The 24,657-nt window shown below is 47.2% G+C and overlaps 1 protein-coding gene across 4 annotated transcripts in view; it reads left to right on the top strand.

Moving 5' to 3' along the window:
- Window positions 1–24,657, top strand: part of ASIC1 (acid sensing ion channel subunit 1) — a 211,956-nt gene that overhangs the window by 165,710 nt on the left and 21,589 nt on the right. Inside the window, exon 1 of one of the 4 annotated variants that reach the window (XM_083598802.1) lies at window positions 16,453–17,634. The exons of the other annotated variants lie outside the window; for them this stretch is intronic. Coding sequence (XP_083454928.1) covers window positions 17,071–17,634 — 564 coding nt within the window. The 5' untranslated portion in view covers window positions 16,453–17,070. Of the gene's footprint in view, window positions 1–16,452; window positions 17,635–24,657 lie in introns of those variants that run through there. 4 annotated transcript variants of the gene reach the window in all.

Here is a 24,657-nt window from a genome sequence, read left to right as displayed (position 1 = left end):
CTAAATATGTTTAACCTGGAGGAAGCTCCACACAAGTTAAAGGGGCTTACTCCTAATTCAGGGTTGCTTAAGGCTGCAGACTTCATTGGATTAGGCTTGTGCTAAATTGTAAACAGAAGGGCTACTCTGGGACAAAGAAACAACAACAGCTCTTCCTCCATTATTATTATTGTTTTGAAAATGATTTGGAGTTCTGGAGCCGTCTCTAGGATTGGTCGGAACACACGGGTTCCTTTTGAGTTAGGGAGCTGGAATGAAGAGGAAATGGGCTAGCCCTAATGTTAGCAAAGGTGGAGATTAGGGAGGTATGGACTGGTTGGACGTAGAGGAATGGTGGGAGGAACCAGCTAGGGAACCCCCAAGAGAATAAGGTTCGGAGTCTGTGGATTAGTGGTGGGATGGCAATGAGTGGCCAGAGAAAGGGGAGAAGACTGAGAGAAGGAGGTGCCGGAAGCGGAAGAGGTAACAGGGCTTAGTGAGCTGGGAGGGTCTGTGGCAGTAAGAAGTCTAGAATCAGAGGCAGAAGCTGAAGCAGATGGGGAGGGAGGCCAAGAGGCAAAGATGAGTCAGGCTGGTGAAGAGTCACAGGCATCTTCCCCTCCTACCACAGCAAGCTCCCCTTCCCTCCTGACTCCCAGTACCAGAAGAGGCATGAAAAGGGCGGAAGGGAGGTTGGCTGCATGCAGGTGTAGCCTCTGATTGCTTAGGGGAAGTCCTGGAGAGGAAGGGACAGCTGTGAGATGGTGGGGACTTTCAGTCTTGGCAACTGATGTCCATGGAGGAAGACCACCAGGAATGAGCTGCTCTGCTCATTAGGCCTGACACTCAACCAAGTCTGTGGAGAAAGAGTTAACTCCATCTTTGAAGCGTGTGGTTACTGACTGGCACAACCCTGTGCCAGTCAGTGGAGACTCATCCATTAGGATGAATTGAGCACAACTTCATTCTGCCCTCAACTAGTCCCCAGCTGCCTGCTTCCTTGTTTGCAACCAGGCAGGGAGTGGTTCCATCTGTCATTGGCTCTGGCCTCACCTACTGTTGGTCTCCCTGCCTTCTGTCCCAATGGGCAGCAGCCACCATTGGGCAGGGCCAGCAGAAGCCAGATTGGGCAGTCTTGCAAGTGGTCAAGGGCATCTAAGTACCTGGCCAGAGGTACTCTTCAGCTGAGAGTTCCCTAAACTGCAAGTTGTTCTTGTTGTCTCGCAAAGAGGGAAGGTTGGGATGACAGACTATAGCAGTGTTTCCCAAACATGGGTCTCCAGCTGTTTTGAACTACAATTCCCATGATGCCCAACCACTGGTCCTGCTAGCTAGGAATGATGGGAATTGTAGTCCAAAAACAGCTGGTTTGGGAAACACTGAGCTATAGCCTCAGTGTCTCTGTTAGGAGCAGAAATAGCTAGCATTCAGATAACTGGCCACCACGCCATGCCTGTCTGCTCAGAAGTGAGACCTATTGAGTTCAGTGGGACTTACTCCTAGGTCAGGGTGTGTGTAGGATTGCATCCTAACGCTCCGAGTTTTGTGGCTGGATTCAGCTAAGGGTCCATCAAGGCTTCCCCAGGAAAACCTTCTCTTTAGTGCTGATTCAGAGCAAACGTCAGATAGGTTTTCCACAAATTGATGTTTGCTCCAATTCAGCTCTAAAGAGCAGGTTTCCCTAGAAAGCATGGAAGAAGCAGAAAGCCTCCCAGGTCCATACTTTCTAGGCATGGGATAAGCGCAGACAAGCCCTAACTGGCCTCTCCATCAGAAGCCTGTACAAGAACTTTCACTAGCTTTTCCCTCTTCTCCTCCCCTCGCGTGCCCCCCACCCAATTGGTTCAGGTAGGGGAGAGAATCTCCAGAACAGCACATGGGGGGGGGGAGAGAAGAGAACAGACCGTTCCATCAGGCGAGCAAAAACACTTGTGCTGACAGAGCAATCTGCTTAGCGCTGCTTCGAATTCCCCTCTATATTTTATACCAGCAGCTAAAGCCAGCCTTCAGCAATTAGGGGATAGATATAGATATATAAGCACACAAACACGCATGGTCATAATATTTAGAGGCCAGGCACGACCCAAGACAGTATTTGTGCTGGAGGGGGATGGAATCCAAATGATCCCCTGCTCGTAAAAAATATTATAATACTAAGTAAATAATTGATGCGCCGCTTTTAATGCTACCTTAAAATCTGCTGAATAAAAGGGACTGATTTCTCCTGCTGAACTGTAAGCAGTGGCATAGCGTGGGGGACAGGGGGGCCATGGCCCTGGGTGCAAATTTCGGGGGGGGGGGCACAACCAGGCACCCCCATGATAGGTTCCCTCATCGAGGCTGGAGGTGCAGGGAGCCAAGCCACGCCTGGGCTGGGCCCTTGGGGTTGGGGGTGCACCTCCTTCTCCTTATGGCTGGCGCACCCCTGAGAAGGGAGGGAGGTGCTGCTGAAATGGAATACACAAGATGAAACGGTTAAATCAGCCATGATTAAATGGGCTCAGGACATTGGTCATAATATTTTGTTTGCTGATTGGGAAAAGTTGTGGACCACCGGGATGAAATTTACGGCATGTAATGCCTTAAGAGAAAATATTATGAAAATGATATATAGGTGGTACATAACCCCAGTCAAGCTTGCAAAGATTTACCATTTGCCTGACAATAAATGTTGGAAATGTAAAGAAACTGAAGGTACATTTTTTCATCTTTGGTGGACTTGCCCGAAGATTAAGGCATTCTGGGAAATGATCTATAATGAACTTAAAAAGGTATTTAAATATACTTTCTCCAAGAAACCAGAGGCCTTTCTCTTGGGTATTGTCGGCCAAGGGGTGTTAAAGACGGATACAACTTTCTTTATGTATGCTACAACAGCAGCTAGAATACTCATTGCGAAGTACTGGAAGACGCAAGAGCTACCCACACTGGAAGAATGGCAGATGAAGGTGATAGACTACATGGGCTTGGCAGAAATGACGAGCAGAATCCGAAACCAGGGAAGAGAAGCAGCGCAAGAAGAATGGGAAAAATTCAAGGACTATTTAAAGAAATATTACAAAGTTAATGAAAGTTAGAATGATGTTGGACTGGAAAGTAAATGGTTACTATTAGCAATGGTTAAGACAAGGAGAATAAGGAAGATTAGTTTAAATCTAAATTAAAATAAGGGAAGATTTGCTGAGTAATCGATAAGAATTTGGAATACAGAAAAGGGAGGCATGAGGAAGTCGGGGAAGAAAGGTACAAGAAATTAGGATATGAAATGGTACATGTTTTTTGTTTTGTTTGTGTCTTTGTATGTTTATGTATGTTATGTTTATATGAAAAAATTCTCGAATAAAAATATTTTTTAAAAAAAAGAGAAGGGAGGGAGGAAGAGGAAGGCAGGAAAGCACTGCTGGAGCTACATGCATTGCTCAGAGCATCTCTCTGCAAGGAGAGGAGGATGAGGCGACTCAGCAGCATTCCTCGCTTTGCATTTATGTCTTATTTCTGCTCCCAGATTAGGGCTAGTTTGCAAGGAGAAGCTCCCTTGATTAGACGCTGGCTGGTGAAGTTACTGCTCAGTCCACCAGGGGGCGCAACACTTGCCCTGGCCCGGGTGCTTGCAAACCACGCTATGCCCCTGGTTGTTACAGTGTCTTAACATCAGAAGTCTGCAGCCAACACTCTCCTTCCTAACCCTCATTGGGTTATGTGAGACCCTCTCTAGTGAAACTCATAAGGGATTGCCGCCTTCTCCCTAGGCAGTTTGTCATTCCTTCACAAACGGTCTTGATCCGACACAGAAAGCATAAGCCAATGAATCTGTGTGATTGATCTGTTCATTTATTCTCCACAAAAGAGTTCAAAAAGCAAGCTACCTGGTGCCATCACTTGTAAAACATGACTCAGCCCCTTCAAATACAATTGGCATGAAACATCTGTGTACATCTTCTGATTCCAGTTTAGGCATAACGTGTTGGGGGAGGATTTTACTTATAATGAATTATTTGTGTTGCCTTGTAAAGGGAAACCCACAATCTTTATTGAACAGGAGGAGTCTCATACCATCAACCAGTGCTGGAGAAAATGTAATACGGTACAGTGGACGCTCGGGTTGCGAACGTGATCCGTGCGGGAGACACGTTCGCAACCCGCAGCACCACATCTATGCACACACGGGTTGCGATTCGGCACTTCTGCGCATGCGCAAAGTGCTATTTAGCACTTCTGCTCATGCACAACCGCTGAAACCCAGAAGTAACCCATTCCAGTGAAGAATGTTTATTGCTCAGATAAGCCTTGGCGTCCAGCCTGCTTCGGTTGCGCAGTTCTGCTGGGCCTCCGGACTTCAAAGGCCACATTCCAAAGGCTCTGAGCAAAGGCAGAGTTTAACGCAGCGGCCAGAGAAAGCTGCAAGCTCCAATGCGTTCTTCAGTGTGCTTAAATAAAATCCACTCAGGATCTTAGCAGCTAGAAGCAGTTTTTATTTACAGCAGACTATCCATTGTCTATCTCAGCGAACAGCATCGTGAAAACACGTCCTCTCTCCTCAAAAGCGAAAGTAGAGAGAGAGAACAAAGGCTGGAGACTCTCGGATATGACGTGTCTCCCCCCTCCTCCCAATTTGTAGGCAGGGCGTACACTCTGAGCTGTTTAACCCTGTAAGCTCAGGTTCTCCTCACACCCCCTCTCGCCCTGCACTACTGTGGGGAAAGTATGTACAGAACTTATCCCCAACTCCAAACCACCACAAAACTCCCCATGACGCTGGAAGCTTAAAGGTTTGGTAAATCCATCGGCCAGGTTAACGTGACTGGCACAATACTTCAGCTGAATCAAACCTGACTGAACACTCTGGCACACATTTTGGAAGCGTATGTCCAGATGCTTGGTTCTGGCCTTAAATTGCGCAGATTCAGCCAATTTCAAACAAGGTTGATTGTCTTCCCAAACCATGATGGGCAAGCTACAATCCCCATAGATCCCTTGCACCAAGCATCTATAGAACTCTAGTTCCCGGCACAAATCTGACAGTGCACTGAATTCAGCCTCAGTAGAAGACAGCGCAATGAGACTTTGCTTCCGGGTCCAGGAGCCACCCTCAGGAACGTTGGCTTGTGATGTGTGCAGTCGAAACTTAAAACCAGTTTGGGGCGATGTTTCGATTACATCACCCAGTCCTACTCCCAAATATGAGGGACGTGGGTGGCACTGTGGTCTAAACCACTGAGCCTCTTGGACTTGCTGATCGGAAGGTCTGAATCCCCAGGGTGGAGTGAGTTCCCATTGCTCTGTCCCAGCTCCTGCCAACCTAGCAGTTCGAAAGCACACCAGCATGAGTGGATAAATAGGTACAGCTGCGGCGGGAAGGTAAACGGTGTTTCCGTGCACTCTGGTTTCCATTACGGTGTCCCGTTGCTCCAGAAGCGGTTTAGTACTGCTGGCCACATGACCTGGAAAGCTGTCTGTGGACAAATGCCGGCTCCCTTGGCCTGAAATCGAGATGAGCGCCACAACCCATAGTCGTCGTTGACTGGACTTAACCGTCCAGGAGTCCTTTACCTACCTTTAGCTTGCTCCCAAATAGTAAGACCCAAGTGGCAGCACCGCAGGGCTGTTGTGCATCAGCTGGGCAAGGAAAGGGGTGGGGAAGGGTCTCCTAGGCAACCCCTTCGGCACACTAGCTTCCTCACCAGGTTGCCAAAACCCACCCTTCTGATATGACCTGTTGTAGCAAAGCGAGGACATGGAGGCAGCTTAATCCCTGCTCTTCAGGGAGCGATGAGATCTTACTCTTGCCTCCTTTCCCGCAGCTCTGTCCTTCTGTGGAGTTGACCATTCCCAGCTGCTTACTGTCATTAAAGCTCCCTGTGCGCAGCGGGAACAGGAATTGCAATAGCAGCCACCTGAAACATCAAACAGCCACAGAGAGGAGAGGGAGAGAAAGGAGCCTAGGTCTTTTTAAACAGCAGAGGAGGCAGCACCTTTTGAAAGGAAGCAGACACATTTGCTTGGTTGGTCTTGTCTGGAGGTGGGGGGAGAGGAAAAGGAAGCCTTGATGGGAGGTATTCATGCTAGCAAATGATGAGATCTCCTACCAAGGGTGCTAGAAGATTGTTCCACCAGCAAAACTCCCCTAAAGGCCCAGTGCACTAGCAGAAGTCACTATACAGGCTTCTGCTCATGGAACCAGTTGGTTGAATCCAGCCTGTTGTGTCTGATCCCAGGAAACAAGGATACCAGTAGAAGTGGCCGTTGTTTTGTTTTTAAATACTAGGTAAAGGTAAAGGGACCCCTGACCATTAGGTCCAGTCGTGGATGACTCTGGGGTAAAGCTCATCTCGCTTTATTGGCCGAGGGAGCCAGCGTACAGCTTCTGGGTCATGTGGCCAGCATGACTAAGCCGCTTCTGGCGAACCAGAGCAGCTCACGGAAACGCCGTTTACCTTCCCGCCGGAGTGGTACCTATTTATCTACTTGCACTCTGACGTGCTTTCGAACTGCTAGGTTGGCAGGAGCTGGGACCGAACAACGGGAGCTCACCCCGTCGTAGGGATTCGAACCACCTAAAAAGTAAGAGATGGATAATTGCTGTGGGTTGCAATCCTATGCATGCTAACATAGAACTAATGGTGGAAGTTTAGGATTGCAGCCTTAGGCTATGGTAGGGGAGAGGGGTTTCAATGGCTGCAATTGAACCTTGTTTGCCCTCCTACTACCTGCAGAAGTGGGGCAGGTTGTAGTTTGTAAGTAAAGATGCCCTACACCAATAATGAGGCAGGAAGAAGCCCATTGAGAGTTTGATACTTCCGTCTCACTGGCACTCTAGGCATTTGCAGAGCTTTCACTCTGGATTTGTTTGCAAGGAAGCTAGGCAATGGTTGTGTAGACACTATACATTTGAAGCTCATTCTTTCCCTCAAAGAATTCTGGGCACTGTAGTTTGTTGCTAGGAATTGTAACTCTGCAAGGGGTGAACTACAGGGCCCAGAATTCCTGGAAGGAAAGCAAGCGCTTTGAAGTGCTTTGAACATACCGTATTTTTTGCTCTATAAGACTCACTTTTTCCCTCCTAAAAAGTAAGGGGAAATGTGTGTGCGTCTTATGGAGCAAATGCAGGCTGCACAGCTATCCCAGAAGCCAGAACAGCAAGAGGGATTGCTGCTTTCACTGCGCAGCGATCCCTCTTGCTGTTCTGGCTTCTGAGATTCAGAATATTTTTTTTCTTGTTTTCCTCCTCCAAAAATTAGGTGCGCCTTGTGGTCTGGTGCGTCTTATAGAGTGAAAAATACGGTATATTGTGTACACAGCCAATGTTTCATCAAAGCCATTGTTACCTCACACTTCCCAGTGTGTTTTCCTGTCACTTTCCTTACTGCAAAAAGTCCAGTCTTTGCAGGAAAGTGTGTCTGTTGCACAAGTTGCACAGTTGCGTAACCTGAATTTGCTGGTTTGTGATTGAATCCCCACCCGGATATAGTGACAGGCTGAGATCACCCTCTGTGGATGTGCTGAAGACCTACAGAATAGATACGTCTTTCAGGACAGTGTGGGGGGAAACGGGAAAAGTAAAGGAGATCCTATTACAGGGAATGAGCTAATCCTACATGATGAGTGCTTGAGCCTGTCTGGGTGTGTTTTTTGTATGTCTAGAGCAGACATGAACAGCAGCTAGAATACTCATTGCGAAGTACTGGAAGACGCAAGAGCTACCCACACTGGAAGAATGGCAGATGAAGGTGATAGACTATATGGGCTTGGCAGAAATGACGAGCAGAATCCGAAACCAGGGAAGAGAAGCAGCGCAAGAAGAATGGGAAAAATTCAAGGACTATTTAAAGAAATATTACAAAGTTAATGAAAGTTAGAATGATGTTGGACTGGAAAGTAAATGGTTACTATTAGTAATGGTTAAGACAAGGAGAATAAGGAAGAATAACCTAAATTTAAATTAAAATAAGGGAAGATTTGCTGAACAATCAATAAGAATTTGGAATACAGAAAGGGGAAGCATGAGGAAGTCGGGGAAGATGGGATATGAAATTAGGATATGAAATGATACATGTTTTTTGTTTTGTTTTGTGTTTTTTGTTGTTTTTTTTTTTTGTATGTTTATGTTCGTTGTATTGTGTTTAAATGGAAAATAAAAATATTATATATAAAAAAAAAAAAATAGAGCAGACATGAGTCGTTCCTTACAGAGGACAGTCCTCTGTGTGCACAGCTGTCCGGCCCAAGCCCACTTCAAAAACAAATTAAATTAAAAGGAGAGCAAGGGTGACTCTGAAGTTGCCTTTCAGTGCCATCACCCAGACAGCAGACTGATCAGCTGGATGCACTATGGGGAGCTGGGATTGTATTTCTATTCCTATTGTTGTTGTGAATTCTAAATTTGCATCTATACACATGTATTAACCTATGCAGATTTTATGCACACCTGCCTACTTTTGTCCTCTTCTTTTTTAAGTTTAGCTGGCTGGATAGCTCAGTTGGTTAGAGCGTGGTACTGATAATGTCAAGGTTGCAGATTCGATCCCCATATGGGCATATTCCTGCATTGCAGGGGGTTGGACTAGATGATCCTCAGGGTCCCTTCGTGCTCTACAATAACAATAATAATAACAATAATAACAACAACAACAACAACAACAACAATAATAATGTTTTTACTTATACCCCACCCACCTGGCTGGGTTTCCCCAACCACTCTGGGCGGCTCCCAACCAGATATTAAAAACATGATACAGCATTAAACATTAAAAGCTTCCCTAAACAGGGCTGCCTTCAGATGTCTTCTGAAAGTCAGAGAGTTGTTTATTTCCTTGACATCTGATGGGAGGGCATTCCACAGGGCGGGTGTCACTTCCGAGAAGGCCCTCTGCCTGGTTCCCTGTGACCTACCTTATTTTTTGCACCATAACACTCACTTTTTTCCTTCTAAAAAGTAAGGGGAAATGTCTGTGTGTGTTATGGCGGGAATGCCTACGGGTGGCATGCCTACGGATTTTCCTCCTCTAAAAACTATGTGCGTGTTATGGTTGGGTGCGAGTTATAGAGCGAAAAATACGGTAACTTCTCGCAGTGAAGGAACCACCAGAAGACCCTCGGAGCTGGACCTTAGTATCCAGGCTGGACGATGGGGGTGAAGATGCTACTTCAGGTATACAGGACCGAGGCCTATTTCATCACAGATACGAATGGGCCGAGAAAGTGATAGGCAGCCGTCAGTCTAGGAGATCAGGCTAAGGGTTGTATCCAACTACGTCAGGGGTTGCCGACCTTTGTGGACCAGGTGTCACATTTTGAATTTTAAAAGTGTGCTGGTGGCATCAGTCACAATATGGATGTCAGGGGAGTTATGGCATAATATAAAATTAGAGGACTCCCCCACTTACGTGGGGATTACGTTCTGGGCCCCCACAGGCCTAAGTGAAATTGTGTAAAGTGGGGAGCACCCCACTTTAATAGGGAGGGCACAAAGGGAGGCGAGAGAGAGAGAGAGAGAGAGAGAGAGAAAAGGACTCGTGTGCTGCAGTCACCTAACATGCCTTCCCTCGCTCACTTCTGGGTAATCAATTTATTTATTTAATTCGCAAGGACCCTTGTAAATGCAATCGCACACAAATGGAATGTACATAAGGGGGCTGTCTGTACAATCGTCATGAAGCTTTCCCCCACGCTTGTGTTTCCTTATGAGAAAATGCTTAACCTGTTGAATTTCTGTCTGGAAAATAAGAAGCAGGAAAAGTGTTTTGACGAGGCGGGGATGGTGGAAAACAACAGGCAGAAGCAACAGGCAATCATTTCACAGATATTGTGCAGATAATTTGCACAGGGGTGCTGGGTTGGTGACCCCTTAATTAAGTTCTACTCAGATTAGACCCACTGGAATTAATGGACCTAACTCAGTCGTGCCCTTCGGTGGATCTGCTCTTGAGTTGGACTAACGTCGGATACAACCCTATATGACTACTGTCTGAAGATCGGAAATAGCCAATTTAATCTCCTACCTCTGGTCCCAGAGACACTGGCCCCCTACCTTGCCTACAGAGTGCTTATCCTTTGTCATAAGCACGCAAGCCTCCATCTGATAGGTCAGATCATTTTGGGGCCTCGTGGCCCCTTTAAGAAAGAGTTGCATGCTCACAGAAGCAGACACTTGAGCTGCCTGATCAATATCGCAAGAGTCCCCTTTCTGTGGCCAAGGACAGCAGAGGTGACTCGATGAGATCCTCGCTGGGAACCCAGACAGAGTTCAAGGCTAAACTTTCCTCTAAATTTAAAACAATCTTTCTGCTGCTGCAGATCTCCTGTAGTGTATTGTGTCCCCGTATAGCATATAAAGTGTGTCGTTCGGTTGCCTTGGGACCTTGGGCAAGGGAAGAGGGTTAATTAAGAACATAGGGATATAGACTCATATAGGGAAGCTTTTAATGTTTAATAGACTATTGTATTTTAATATTCTGTTGGAAGCCGCCCAGAGTGGCTGGGGAAACCTAGCCAGATGGGCGGGGTATAAATAATAAATTATTATTATTATTATTATTATTATTATTATTATTATACTATTATTATTAATTTGAATTAATTTTATAATGAATGATTTTAGAGTGTTGTGTTGTACTGTTTTATTATTGTTAGCCGCCCTGAGCCCGGCTTCGGCTGGGGAGGGCGGAATATAAATAAAATTTATTATTATTATTATTATTATTTATTAGAATTGTTGAGTTGGAAGCTGTTGGATCATCCATTCCAACCCCCTGCAATACAGGAATATGCAGCTGTCCCTTACGGGGATTAAACCTGCAGGTTCCAACTGATGGTTTTGGTTTTATAACAAAACATTAAACATGAAAAACCCTCCCTATACAGGCTTGCCTTAAGATGTCTTCTCAAGGCTGCACAGTTACCTCCTTGGCTCAAGGGTCGCATAGCTCCATACCCTCCAACATTTCTCCGATGAAAATAGGGACGTCCTAAGGAAAAGTGGGGCATTCTGGGATCAAATCAGAAACCGGGACGGCTTCTCTAAATCTGGGATTGTCCCTGGAAAATAGGGGCACTTGGGAACTTAATATTCTCATCCTCAGGAGTGTGACATGCACACATATCCCTGGTGTGCATATAGATTTTCCACCCTCTCTGATGGCTCATGCATTCTGTATTTTGCGCCTTCCTTCTGAGTTCTTAAAGCTCCCTGTTCCATCGTATGGACTTTCAGAAACTTCTCGTTTCCTGCTGGTATAATCCCCTCTGGTGGCCATAATTGGCAAGTGCATGCCGTACCCCTCCTGGACCCATCGAATTTACTGCATTTGCTGCCGAGATGAAGACTACTGAACCTTGAATATTGCTCAAGTGGTTTAAGAGCCACTATCATCAGCAAAACAACCTAGTTAAATAACTCGCTGGCAATAAGCCATAATTGCTGTGCCTTTGCTATTAGGTGTTGTTAATGTTTGAGTAAGTAAAGGCTGTAAAATATGACCTTACAAGGGAGGACATGCAGTAATTGCAGATAACAGGGAAGCAGCGGCAGGGTGGATATGCCAGGTCGTAGATGCCAACTTCCTGGGTACCCGAGCACCCACAAATTTCAGTGCCAGGGCCATGCATGCTGCATGCGACCCATGGCCCCGGGCATCCACGGTTGTGTACCAGGCCTCCGCCCACCACAAATTATGTGCACAAATTGATGTTTGCTGATGTGTACATATAAATGTGCTGTACATGCATAGATATGCATGCTTTGTTAGCGGCGCCAAATTTACATATAAGATAAACAAGCTATAGCTTAGGGTCCCACTCTCTTGGGGGCCCACCAAAAATGTAAAGGGGAAAAAACTGGATGTTTAAAAATAAAAAACAAATAAAATTAAAACCTACATACAGCAACAGTGTTTTGTGTTGTGTATGCTCCTATGATGTAAGTAATGGGCCCCGCCTGCTAGCCTGCTCCCTGAAATACCACTGGTTTGTTCATTTCTATATATAGGGTGCCTACATTCTGCATGGACTGGTTGCATGGCAACATGTGCAAATGGCTTTAGATACCTATTAGGTCCATAAATTAGCATACAGCATATATTCAACACAAAAATCAGCGACATTTTGTTGTTGACAAAGGACAGCTGGACATTTAAAGGGCTCCATTAGCTTCAGTAGCTTAGGGCCTCATCAAACCTAAATCTGGCTCGGCTTGTTGGCAAAGGGGAGTCAGTCCCTTTACCCCAGGGGTAGGCAACCTAAGGCCTGTGGGCCGGATGCGGCCCAATCACCTTCTCAATCCAGCCCACGGACGGTCCGGGAATCAGCGTGTTTTTACATGAGTAGAATGTGTCCTTTTATTTAAAATACATCTCTGGGTTATTTGTGGGGCATAGGAATTTGTTCTTTTTTGTGGTACCTCGGGTTACAGACGCTTCAGGTTACAGACTCCGCTAACCCAGATATAGTACCTCGGGTTAAGAACTTTGCTTCAGGATGAAAACAGAAATTGTGCTCCAGCGGCACAGCAGCAGCAGGAGGCCCCATTAGCTAAAGTGGTGCTTCAGGTTAAGAACAGTTTCAGGTTAAGAACAGACCTCCGGAACGAAATAAGTTCCTAACCCGAGGTACCACTGTATAGTCCGGCCCACCACATGGTCTGAGGGACATTGGACCAGCCCACGGCTGAAAAAGGTTGCTGACCCCTGCTTTACCCTCTCGCAGACCCTCCAAATGTCCCTATTTTCCAGGGACCATCCCAGATTTGCAGGAGCTGTCCCAGGTTCTGATTTGATCCCAGAATGCTCCTATGAGGAACAGCTACAGCGCTCAGGGATTTCCAGTTTAGAAAGAAGGTGATTGTGAGAGGGGATTGTGATTGCTTCATAGCGTGGAGGAAGTGGATAGAGACTTTTTTTATTCCCCTCTCTCACAAGCACTGAGCTGCAGGGTTGTCCAGTAATGCCAACACCAGAAAACAGGAGCACCTTCACACAGAATATGATGAATGTACGTAATTTGCTGACACAAGAGGTAATGATGGGCAGGAGCAGCCCAAGACTTCTAGCTGCCTGAGGCAAAGGACAAGTTCGTGCCCACCTCAGTTCCACATATGTATGTTGGCTAGACTGGCAGAAGAATCTTACTTCAGTGTAGGCCACTTCAACTCTGCCACAGTGGGCAAGTAGGGACTCAGGGAAAACAGCTGGGGAGAAGCCCCTGGTGCCCGTCGAACCCAGCATTTGCCACCCGAGGTGGTCACCTTACTCTGCCTAACGATAGGGCTGGCCCTGATGATGGGTACCAGTTTAGATGCCTTTGAAAAGGTTAGACACATTCATGGAAGATACGTCTATTAATGGCTATTAGCCACAATGCCTGTATTTAGGAATTGGGGGGGGGGAGACGACCTATGGTCCTCTAGATTTTTCTGGACTACAACTTGCGCCATCTTTGAACATTGGCCATGCTGGTCTGATGGGAGTTAGACTTCAACAAGAGCAGGAGCGGCACAGATTTCCCCCATCTATATGAGCTCTCCAGGTTCAGGGCTGCTGTCCTCAAGTCTCACTTGTTGGCTTTCTAGAGCTCACTGGTTGGCCACTGTGGTTCTCAGTGTGCTGGACTAGGCAGGTCTTTTGGCTGTTCCAACAGGGCTCTTGTCTTACGTGGCGAAGGGCAGATTGCAGTTCATAACCTTGCCCCAAAATGGAAAGAAGCAGAAGTCCCAGTAAAGGAAGAACAGAAACTTATGGAATATGCAGAAATGGCAAAACTTACCAGAAGAATAAGAAATCAAGATAACAGAATTTTTCTAAAATAATGGAAATGCTTTATTGAATATTTACAGATAAATTGTAAACAGATAAAAACATTAGCAGGATCATTGTAATAACCTGCAGTTTTATAAGAGTATATCTTTACAGTAGATGATTAAATGAGCAATTAAATAAATTTGGATATACAGGAGAGATTAAAAAAGAAATTTAAGGAACCGCAGAAAGAGGGGGAAGGAAGTCAAATTTTGAAATGTTAAATGGATTGTAAAATCAGTGAAGTGTATAAATTTGAAATGTATAAATACAAAATTTGGAAAAAAGAAGATTGCAATTCTTATCCCACCCCAATAGACTCTCGACTTTGTTGTCTACAGCGGAAATAGAATTCTTGCACCAATTGAACCTTTGGCAAAATTTCACAACTGGAATAGGACTTTCTGGACATTTTCAAATTTCACTTTTGACATTTAACTTACGCCAGCTCAGGTTTCCATTGTTGGTTCTCCTTGTTGAGTCAGTATTTGGTTCTACAAGAACCCTTGGTGCTCCTAAGGGGGGGGGATGAAGATTTCCTCACCTCCACCTTCCCCATTCCAAACCTCCCAAATCCCTAAATATTGCCCACTGCATCCCTTTTGTACGTGGGAAGATCTCTGACTTCACTTATTCTTTGGTGGCATAAACTACTATATATATACATTCAGTAGTCACTAGGTGGCATCATCACCCTGCAAAAAGCTAGCACTACTGAGAAGGAAAGGAGCACTATGCTTTTTGCTGAAGAAGGAAAAGTTAAGTCCCGGCTGGACAGCAGTGCCTTTATAGCAGCCCTGTTTAGGGAAGCTTTTAATGTTTGATGTATTACAGTATTTAAATATTTTTTGGAAAGCCGCACAAAGTGGCTGCGGAAGCCCAGCCAGATGGGCGGGGTATAAATAAATTATTACTACTACTATTATTATTATGGGACTCCGTCAACACCCAGGAGAAGGAAAATGTCCTCAAAGCAAGGAGCAACCTTAAGTGTTTGTTAGATTTGTAGCCCACCTTTCAGAAGGGTTGTTGAAATTAACGGACTTAACTGAGATGGGGAAATTCACCTGCTTAATCAGAGAAAAGTCCTTGTTGACATTTACTAAAGACTGGAAAACTCTCCTGGACTCTTTGCATGAAAAAGAAATAGTGACATTTGAATTTGAGGATTGAAGACAATGTTTGTTTATAGAAAGTGGCGTTGCTGAGTGTTGTATTTAAGTGGATGGAGTGAATATTGTAGACAGACAAAGAATCGGAAGTTCTTTAGTTTCTGAACTTTATTTTTCTTTCTCTCTCTTTTAATCCCTTTTCTATTTCTTTTTCTGGATCTCTTTCTCTCCCCCCCCCCCTTCTCTCTGTTTTTATCTTATTTAGATATTTGATATTTGATATTAAGCTTCATGTTCCTCTTTATAAACTCTAATAAAATCATATATATATATATGATTTGTATCCCACTTTTCCACCACATTGTGACCAAGGCGGGTCAGCGCTGTCACAATAATCTACCAGAGTTCTTTGAGAGTGACAACAATCATATTAATACAGTTGATCTGGTTGATAAAGTGTACTTGGACTATCAAAAGCCTGTTGACAACACACCTCGCCAAAGACTCCTGCGTAAGCTTAGCAGTCATGGAATCAGAAGAGAGGTCCTCTTGTGGATTGGTTAAGTCACAGGGAATAGGGATAACTGGACAGTTCTCCCAGTGGAGGGGCCTAGAGTCCCATAAGGATCACTATTAGGACCTGTGCTTTTTAACTTGCTCATAAATGATCTCAACTCAGGGGTGAGCATCGAGGTGGTCAAGAGGGTTGATGGTTCAGCGTTGTCGAAACAAGAAGAGATTGTGAAGAGCTCCAAAAGAGTTGTCCTCAACTGGTAGATGTATACATACATGGGTACGGAGCAGAGATGGTGGGCTTCCTTCTGAATAAACATGCACAGGATTGTGCCAGGAGACTACCTTTGAGCCCCTTGATTTCCGGTTGCAGTGAATAGAAAACAAACCCTGCGTCGTCTAAATTAAGTGTACGATCCTCTTGATACTCCCTGATCATGTAAGATAAAGGTAAAGGGACCGCTGACCGTTAGGTCCAGTCGTGGCTGACTATGGGGTTGCGGCGTTCATCTCGCTTTACTGGCCGAGGGAGCCAGCGTACAGCTTCCGGGTCATGTGGCCAGCATGACTAAATCACTTCTGGCAAACCAGAGCAGCACACAGAAACGCCGTTTACCTTCCCGCCAGAGTGGTACCTATTTATCTACTTGCACTTTGACATGCTTTCAAACTGCTAGGTTGGCAGGAGCAGGGACCGAGCAACGGGAGCTCACCCCGTCACGGGGATTTGAACCGCTGACCTTCTGATCGGCAAACCCTAGGCTCTGTGGTTTAACCCACAGCGCCACCCGTGCCCCCCCCCGCCCGATCATGTAACTATGTGTAAATAGCACTCCTGCCAATATCTGGGATCCCTGCCGCAAATACAAGGTAGCTCACCTTCCAGGCTGCACCTGCAGCACTGTGCCTGCCCCATCTTGTGGGTGCACATAGAGGAGGGGAGCCAGTGCAGTAGTTGTAGAGACTGACCAGCACATGGCATGCTGACGAGAGGGGGGCCATGAGTGGATGTTGTCGCAGGGGTGGGGAGGTGGTTGCTGCAGACGGCTGCAGCCAAAGAGTTTAAGGGCATTTGTTGCTAGCTGAGAAGAAGCTCTTCAGTCAATTGAGCTGACAGCAGGGGGGCAGGGCTGCACTTGGACTTATCTTGCTGACTCTCAGGCGCCATTTCCTCCCAAAGCACATACATGCTCTCTCTCTCTGTCTCTGTCTCTATCTGCCTCTCTCTCCCTCTGCATTGTTCCCTCCTCCAGCACCCTAATATCTGTGTCTTTTCCCTCCTTGTCAACACTTCCCATCCCAAGCTCCCGCCTCTCTCTCTTGTCTCTCTGCCTCTGTCTCTCTCTCTTTCCTTTGCTATTGCATCTCCCTGGATCTCCCCTCCTTGCCGCTCTCTCCCTGCCTCTGGCATGCTCTAGGTGGCTCTTCCGATGCCTGAGCCAAACAGCTCCCCCCTAGGCACAGCCGCCTCTTTTGGAACCCGTAGATGCTGCGAGCCGCTCCTGCTCAAGGAAGCTGCAGGCAGACGCGCTCTGCATCTCCCAGCTTGGCCTCCCTCTGACAGTCGAAGTTGAGCGAGAGATCATTAGGAAAGAAGCAGGGAGATGAGCTGATGTGGCGAGGAGTGCGGACGGGAGACAAGCTCGAGGGAGCTCCTCTTCAACCCTCTTCTTGGCGACATGGAAGGTGGCTGGTCTGGTTGTGCCACCCACTCACCCCTCTTCTATCTCCTGGAGCAGACGAAGTTCCACGGGCTCCGCCATGTCCTCTCGGGACACCGGTCGTGCCCTCGCCGGGCCTTCTGGCTCCTGGCGTTCCTGGGCTCTGTGGTCTTGCTGGCCACCTGGTCCTCCAACCGCATCCGCTACCTGCTCTCTTGGCCTGTCCACACCAAGGTCCACCTCCTCTACGCCCGCCAGCTCACCTTTCCGGCTGTGACTCTCTGCAACAACAACTTGCTCCTCCTGCGCCGCATGAGCCGGGCAGACCTCCACCTGAGCGGCTACTGGCTGGGGCTCCTCAACAAGGACCTGCAGCCCGTGCCGGCCGTGGGGGCCGTGATGCGGGACCCCCGGTGGCTCTGGCTGGGGAGCCTGCTCAACTTCTCCCACTACCTGCCGCCTTTGCCGCCGCAGGAGCAGTCCACGCGGCGCTTGCTCGACAGGTTGGGCCACCAGCTGGAGGAGATGCTCCTCTCCTGCCGCTTCCAAGGCGAGCACTGCGGCCCCCACAACTTCACAACTGTGAGTCAGGGCAGGGGAAGGGGGGTCTTGGGGAGGCCAGCTGCCCCACTGGAGCCGGGGGTGAGGAAGGGCAGAGTGTTATAGGTGGGATGGGCTTTAGAGATGCGTTGTGTACCCTGCAATTGCAGAACGGCTGTTTCAACATGGTAAAGGGCCCTCGAATTTTGCCATGTCCCCAGAAGGTGTGAGTATCTCCTTGGCAGCCCGGAATGAAAGGTTGGCGCCAAATGCATTAGGAATTGTTGAGGAATAAAAGGTTTGCTTCTTTGCAGAGCTGTGGCAGGCTTTTCATGCTAACGTTTTGTGTGTGTGTGTGTGTGTGTGTGTGTGTGTGTAACAATAAGTTAAGACAGTATTGTACCCGTACATGGTCTGCAAACATATAGCTTGGCAATGTGTGGTGCACCATTTACTGTTTTGGGAATTTCAGTGAGTTTCTGGCTCTTTTGAATGTTAATAGCATGCAACCAGAAGTGGGGGCTCAGTGGGCCTTTTGTGGTTAGAACAGGAGGACATATTTCACATCTCCCAACCCTACCTTTCCCCCCAAGAATTCCACATTATTTCAAAGCTCGAAACCTGAAAGCAGAACATATTAGGCAAAAATAACCACAAGTATGAATATTTGTTGAATTCCATAATTTAATCTTGTTTGCAAACTGGAGCAGAGTTAGTCCAACTCTAGACTAAGGAGGTGGCTGTCTAACTACTTAATGGGACGAGAGAAAGCGAAGGAAAGGGAGCAGAGTATAGGTAAAGTAACCAGGATGCAACCCAGAGATTTGCCCCTTGTACTTCCGAGTCTGCTGCCGAAATCAGGTGAGGCAGCTATGACTCCTCCCAACTGACTTTTTCCTCTCCTTTTATTGGCTCCTCACACCTGCCAGCTGTGTTGCTGTGGATCCTGCTCACTACAGGGGAGGGGATGGGTGGAAAGGAAGGGGGCAGGTGTCAGAAGCTGCATTTTCTAATTCAGGCAGATTTCAAGGCACAAGAAGAATTTCTGGATGATAACCTGCCACCACTAAGTATGGGATGATATGATGAATAGTTGGAAGGATAGTATTGTAGCAAGTGTGTTGATAGAGGACTATCAGAAATGCTACACACACAGACCTTAAATGATGAGTTGCAGATTGCAGCCTGCGGGTGCTGAAAACAAGGAGTTGTTAAAGTATGGCTGCTCAACCAGAATTCAGAAATAAGAGTTCTCAGTGTCCCTGGCATCTGTTCTACTGTTAAGGGGCCAAGGGTGTTCTGAAACAAGAGGCACCCTTTATAATGTTCTTGGACAATTTAGGAATGTGGGTCACTCCCTTAAGGGGCACCAGGCAAATCTAAAACGATGGTAACCGAGAAGCAGCATTTGAAAATCAACAGCATCCCGTCGATATTGTTGTTGTTTAGTCCTTTAGTCGTGTCCGACTCTTCGTGACCCCATGGACCAGAGCATGCCAGGCACTCCTGTCTTCCACTGCCTCCCGCAGTTTGGTCAAACTCATGCTGGTAGCTTCGAGAACACTGTCCAACCATCTCGTCCTCTGTCGTCCCCTTCTCCTTGTGCCCTCCATCTTTCCCAACATCAGGGTCTTTTCCAGTTTAATACCCATGTTAAGAACGGCTGAAGTAGTTCTGCCTTGCTGTCCAGGGTTTCAGCGCAGAACGTTTCATGGCCTTCATCAAAGAGATTTAGAGACTGGCGCTGGCAAGCGTGGTGGGGGGCCTGACTCTTGAGGTCTGCTGCAGATGTAATGTTAAATCATGGTTTCACATCACAGAAGCAAACCTATGTGAGCTTTGGCCTCTCACAATCCTCTTCCCACCCATGTGCTGCTTCTTCATAATCACTCGTCTGATTGTGCCAGGTGAATGATAGGTGGGTGTGTTAGGATATAGTTCCGTTCCACCTTAAAAGGAACAGGTGTGACTGTTGTGTGTCACATGCTTGTTTACTTCCAGCACAAGTCTGCTGGGAACTTCCGTTTGTATATTGCTTTTGCTATATTGCTGTGTGCTTGGACAAGAAGGGAAGCAGACATGTTTTTTCCTTTGTTCCTGAACTATGCTGAATAAACACCTGTAAATAATCCTTACACATGTCTCTGTCCACCACTTCCGTTGTGAGAAGTTATTCACTCTGCTGACTAGAGCGTGCCAAGTCTCTAAAGGTATCTGAGGCTTGTGCCGCTGTTTGATGCTGTTCTGAGAACTGGAGATCGCCCGGCTGCCGGCCAGTGGCTGGAGCCAGCTGGGGGCCTGCCAAATGCCCCCATTTCCCTGGATGCATCCCAACAGGGTGGTCCCACCCACCTGTCAAAGTTGACCCTTGGGTGGGGGAGGGAGTCTGTTTCTGCAGTGTGTTTCCCCACAGGAAATGTACCCAAAGCAAAGCAGCACCCAGCAGGAAAGTACTACCTGCTCAGCAGTGGATTAGTAGAGGGTTAAATCCTGCTCTCGGCTGGTGTCTGCTTTGCCAGTGTCTTCTTCCCTACAGGATTCTAAACTTTAGAACTAACTAACCAACTTTAAGACTAACAACGGTTCCCTGTGATTTCAGAATACAGGGAACCATGGCTTGCGACCAGGCTAGCCAACAAGTCAGGACATCTGGCTAATTTGATCCTTGCTTACCACAGTTCAAATGACACAGGGAACTGTGGTTATTTCTAAAGTGAAAGCAGAATATTTCGACCTTCTTCTTGCGTATGCAAAGGAGGAGAAAAGAGAAGGAGTGCATGTCAGAGGCTTGCCTCAGCTCGTTCCTGAAACAGGAAACTATGGTTTAGCAGTATGTCTGAACTAGGCCTGAGTCTTGTGGTAGACAGAAGCCATGAAACAAGAGGAGAGATGTGGAATTTCCACCCAAGGGAATCTGTGTGACATGGTCCCATTCCCACCTCCCCTGTATGACTTGCCGGTCTATGAGTGTATTTGCAATCATGACTCATGATAGATTGTTCATCTGAGTGTTTGTATTGTTTGGGTTTTAAAAATAAATGTATGAGTGTATTTATTTTCGCTCCGAACGATGGTCTAAATATACCGTACTGTTTTAGCCACCCCCTTTCTCTTCTCAAATCCCTTCTGCATGAAACGAAGCGCCATGCTCTCTAATAAAAAGCAAACCTGGAATCTGCCCCAGGCTGCTGTCTTTTATACTCGCTTCCTTGGCCGCACACCCCAGTTCACTCAGTGTGACCTTGTTATGAATGAACATGAATGTAATCTGGCTGCACATCTTGCCGTGGGAGCTTTGTGTTCACTCACGTTTAGCTGTGACATGCAAGAGGCACGACACGTTCACCAGTAACTTGGAGGCAGGCTGTCTCTCTCCCGCAGAGCTGTTTCTGGTACTTGTGTGGGAAGATCTTTAAGCCTCTTCGTGATCTGCTAACATACTTCTGTTTCCAACCACGAGGTGGGCTTGTTCGCAGTAACAGATGGCAGGAACCCCAATTCCCATCCCTGATGGTTAAGACAGAGGCAGAGCTAGGTGCTCCGGCCCTTGGGGTGGCATGCACCCGGGGGGCAGGGCGAGTGGCCCCCCAGGGTGCCGTGCATGGTGAGCAGCGGCCTGGGGGGTGCTGCGCATGGTGAGAGCTGGCCCAGGGGGGCGGCATGGCAATGTCACCCCCCCCAGGGATGGCCTGGGGGTGCTGTGTGCAACGAGCAGTGTCCCACAGGGTGTGCCGTGAGTGGCATCCCACAGAGGGTGCCGTGCACAGTGAGCGGCAGCCATGGGGGGTGCCGTGAGCAGCGGCCCGGGGGGGGCACAGCAATGTCACACACCCCCTTAGGGCTGGCCCGGGGTGCATGTGCGATGAGCGGCGTCCCACGGAGGGTGCCGCGCATGGTGAGCGGCAGCCTTGGGGGGTGCCGCAAGCAGCGAGCGGCAGCCCAGGGAGGGCACAGCAATGTCACCCCCCCTCAGGGATGGCATCCAGGGCAGACCGCACCCACCTTCCTCCGCCGCTGGGTTAAGAGTCACTGCATGATTTGAACTTTGTGAGGTTTGTTCATATGTATGTGTCCGACACATTTTCTTGCTCCTATGCTGACCCTGGCATGTGTATGTGTGTATCCAGAATACTGCAGGGCTGGAGGACAAAGAATCATAGAATTGGAAGGGATCATCTAGCCCAACAACCTGCAGTGCAGGAATATGCAGCTGTCCCTTACAGGGATCAAACCTGCAACCTGGTCATTATCATCACTGCACTCTAACCAACTGAGCTATCCAGCATCATTAGTCTGATTCTGATTCTAGGTTTGCCAGTAGCTCTTGGAGACCATTTCAGTGTCCGCTAGAAAAGTGCCTTCAGATGTCTGCCATCCAGGAGTCCCAGCTTGGGTGCCCAGGGCTGTGGGTGCCATGCAGCCTGCATGGCCCTGGCACCAAAATTTGTGAGTGCCCAGCCAACTTCCTGGGGGATTTTTTGGGTGCTTGGGCACCTAGGGCACCAGAGAGTTGGCATCTATGCTGCCATCCCATGCTTTCTGAGCTGTGCAGGAATGGTTGGGAAGTGTATTATTTCAGACCCTTCCCTTGCATTAAATAGAGACCCTGGCTCCTTAAATAAATAGACGCTTCTAACTCCTACTTCTGCAAGATCCTTGTTTATATATTGATCGTATTTACGCCCCCCCCCCCCGACACACAATTTTCCTCCAGGCTAAACATGCCCAACTCCCTCTTGAAATGAACTGCATTCTCTTTGCAACTTAGGCAGCAGTCCTGAACGTCATGACTTGGACATATACTTTGTGCATTGTGTTGCACCTCAACAACTCAACCCTAAGCATGTTCCGATAGAAGTACGTCTCACTGAGTTCAGTGATTGCAGCTTTCAGATTATCTGGGGCTTAATTTATTGACATGCTCGGGACTGCACTGTTCAGCTTGAATATATCCTTGGCTACACCCTGCACTTGCTTCTCTTATTAATAAATTTGAATTTGAGTAAATCCAAAAGCCCATCCTGTGCATCTTTCTCCCGGTACCAGAATTTATTTGCCCCTCCCAACGCATTCTGAAAGCCTTGCTACTGAGCTCCTGCTGGCTTTGTAGATTTTGCCAGACATCGCCATGCGCTTTCAAGTCTATCTTCACAGCGATAAGAGTTCTTAAAGTATATTGGAAGCTGAGACTGTTGAAATGCTCAACTAATTGGGCAGCTTTTCCACCCTTTTAGTCAAGAGGCCTGAAGCATCTAGGCAGGGAAGCTGCACAAATGTACAAATGGCCATGGAAGCATCCTTGAAAACTGAAGCGTCTCTTCTCTTTCCCTTCCAGTGGTATTTCATGACATAGATGTCACGACTCTAATGATGCCCCCTTTTAAGTCTGGGTGATATATTGATAAAGCATCCAAAACCAGTTTGAAGCCCATATCAGTTTCATTATTTTTGTGGTGGCAATATATCGTGAATCATGGTGTGTGTGTTTGTGTGCTATGCAAAAATCACAATGTGGGGGAAACCGTGAAGCCAGCCAATGGTTCTCTGGATTCTTGCAACCGATCGCAAGAGTAAGGTAAAGGCAAAGGGACCCCTGACCATTAGGTCCAGTCGTGACCGACTCTGGGGTTGCGGCGCTCATCTCGCTTTATTGGCCGAGGGAGCCGGCGTACAGCTTCCAGGTCATGTGGCCAGCATGACGAAGCCACTTCTGGCAAACCAGAACAGCGCACGGAAACGCTGTTTACCTTCCCACCAGAGCAGTACCTATTTATCTACTTGCACTTTGACATGCTTTCAAACTGCTAGGTTGGCAGTAGCAGGGACCAAGCAATGGGAGCTCACCCTGTCACGGGAATTCAAACCGCCGACCTTCTGATCGGCAAGTCCTAGGCTCAGTGGTTTAACCCACAGCGCCACCCATGTCCCAGTCGCAAGAGTAGGTACCAGCAAAAATCACAGTGCATGGAAAAACATGGAGCCAGTGCCTCTCCATAGTTCCATCTTTATTTCAGACATTGTGATACTGTCATACCTCGGAAGTTGAACGGAATCCATTCCAGAAGTCCATTTGACTTCCGAAACGTTCGGAAACCAAAGCACGGCTTCTGATTGGCTGCAGGAAGTTCCTGCAGCCAATCAGAAGCCGCAGAAGCCCCATCGGACGTTCCGCTTCCAAAAGAACATTCAAAAACTGGAACACTCCCTTCCGGTTTTCGATCGTTCGGGAGCTGGAACGTACGACTCCCAAGGGAGCCGAGGTACGACTGTATATCGGTATATCACAATGTTTAGCTGACAATGCATCACGATGTTGAAAACCAGTTATCATCCAGCCCTTGCCCCTTGCTCCCATGCATTTTCCTTGCAAAGTAGGGATTTGTATCATTTAAACTACTTGGGCACATGAGAACGAATAGAGCTTTCTGTATATCCGAGAGCTAAATTCAGGGATTCATTTTTCATAACAATGACTTGAATCCTTGCTCTTGAGACCGGAGTACTTTGATGAAGACTGAACGACTTTTAATAATTCACCAGCCAGGCACACAAATTCATAATTCATCAGATGATTAACACCCCTTTGAATGGCTTACTCTCATTGACTTCCAACATCCCCAGGGTTGCAGGTTAGATGCCGCAAAGACTTCACACCATGGGTAGGACTCCCACTGATGTGAGTGGACTTAAGGAGATCAGACAACTTGGCAATGTAACACATGCTAATATTCAAAATCAATGCAGAAGCCTCCTTGAGTTCGGTGCCTTCGTTCTGCGATGTTTCATTTTTCATACAGTTCACAATGTTCATATAAGTTTAACTCTGAACGGACCTTTTTAAAGGCAAATGCTTTTTTTCCAATGAATTTTTTTATTAGTTTTCCAAATTTTAAACCAATTAACAACCAATTAATTCAAATTTAACACCAATTTAAAAATTGACTTTCCATCCCCCTTCCAAGATGCTTCTTTTCCCTCCCTCCTTTGAGGCTCACAGTAAAATACTTACCGTATTTTTTGCTCTATAAGACTCACTTTTTCCCTCCTAAAAAGTAAGGGGAAATG

The sequence above is a fragment of the Podarcis filfolensis genome, assembly GCF_964270895.1.
Source record: "Podarcis filfolensis genome assembly, chromosome: 2".
Taxonomy (NCBI): Eukaryota; Metazoa; Chordata; class Lepidosauria; order Squamata; family Lacertidae; genus Podarcis; species Podarcis filfolensis.
This window is presented reverse-complemented; position numbering and strand designations above follow the sequence as displayed.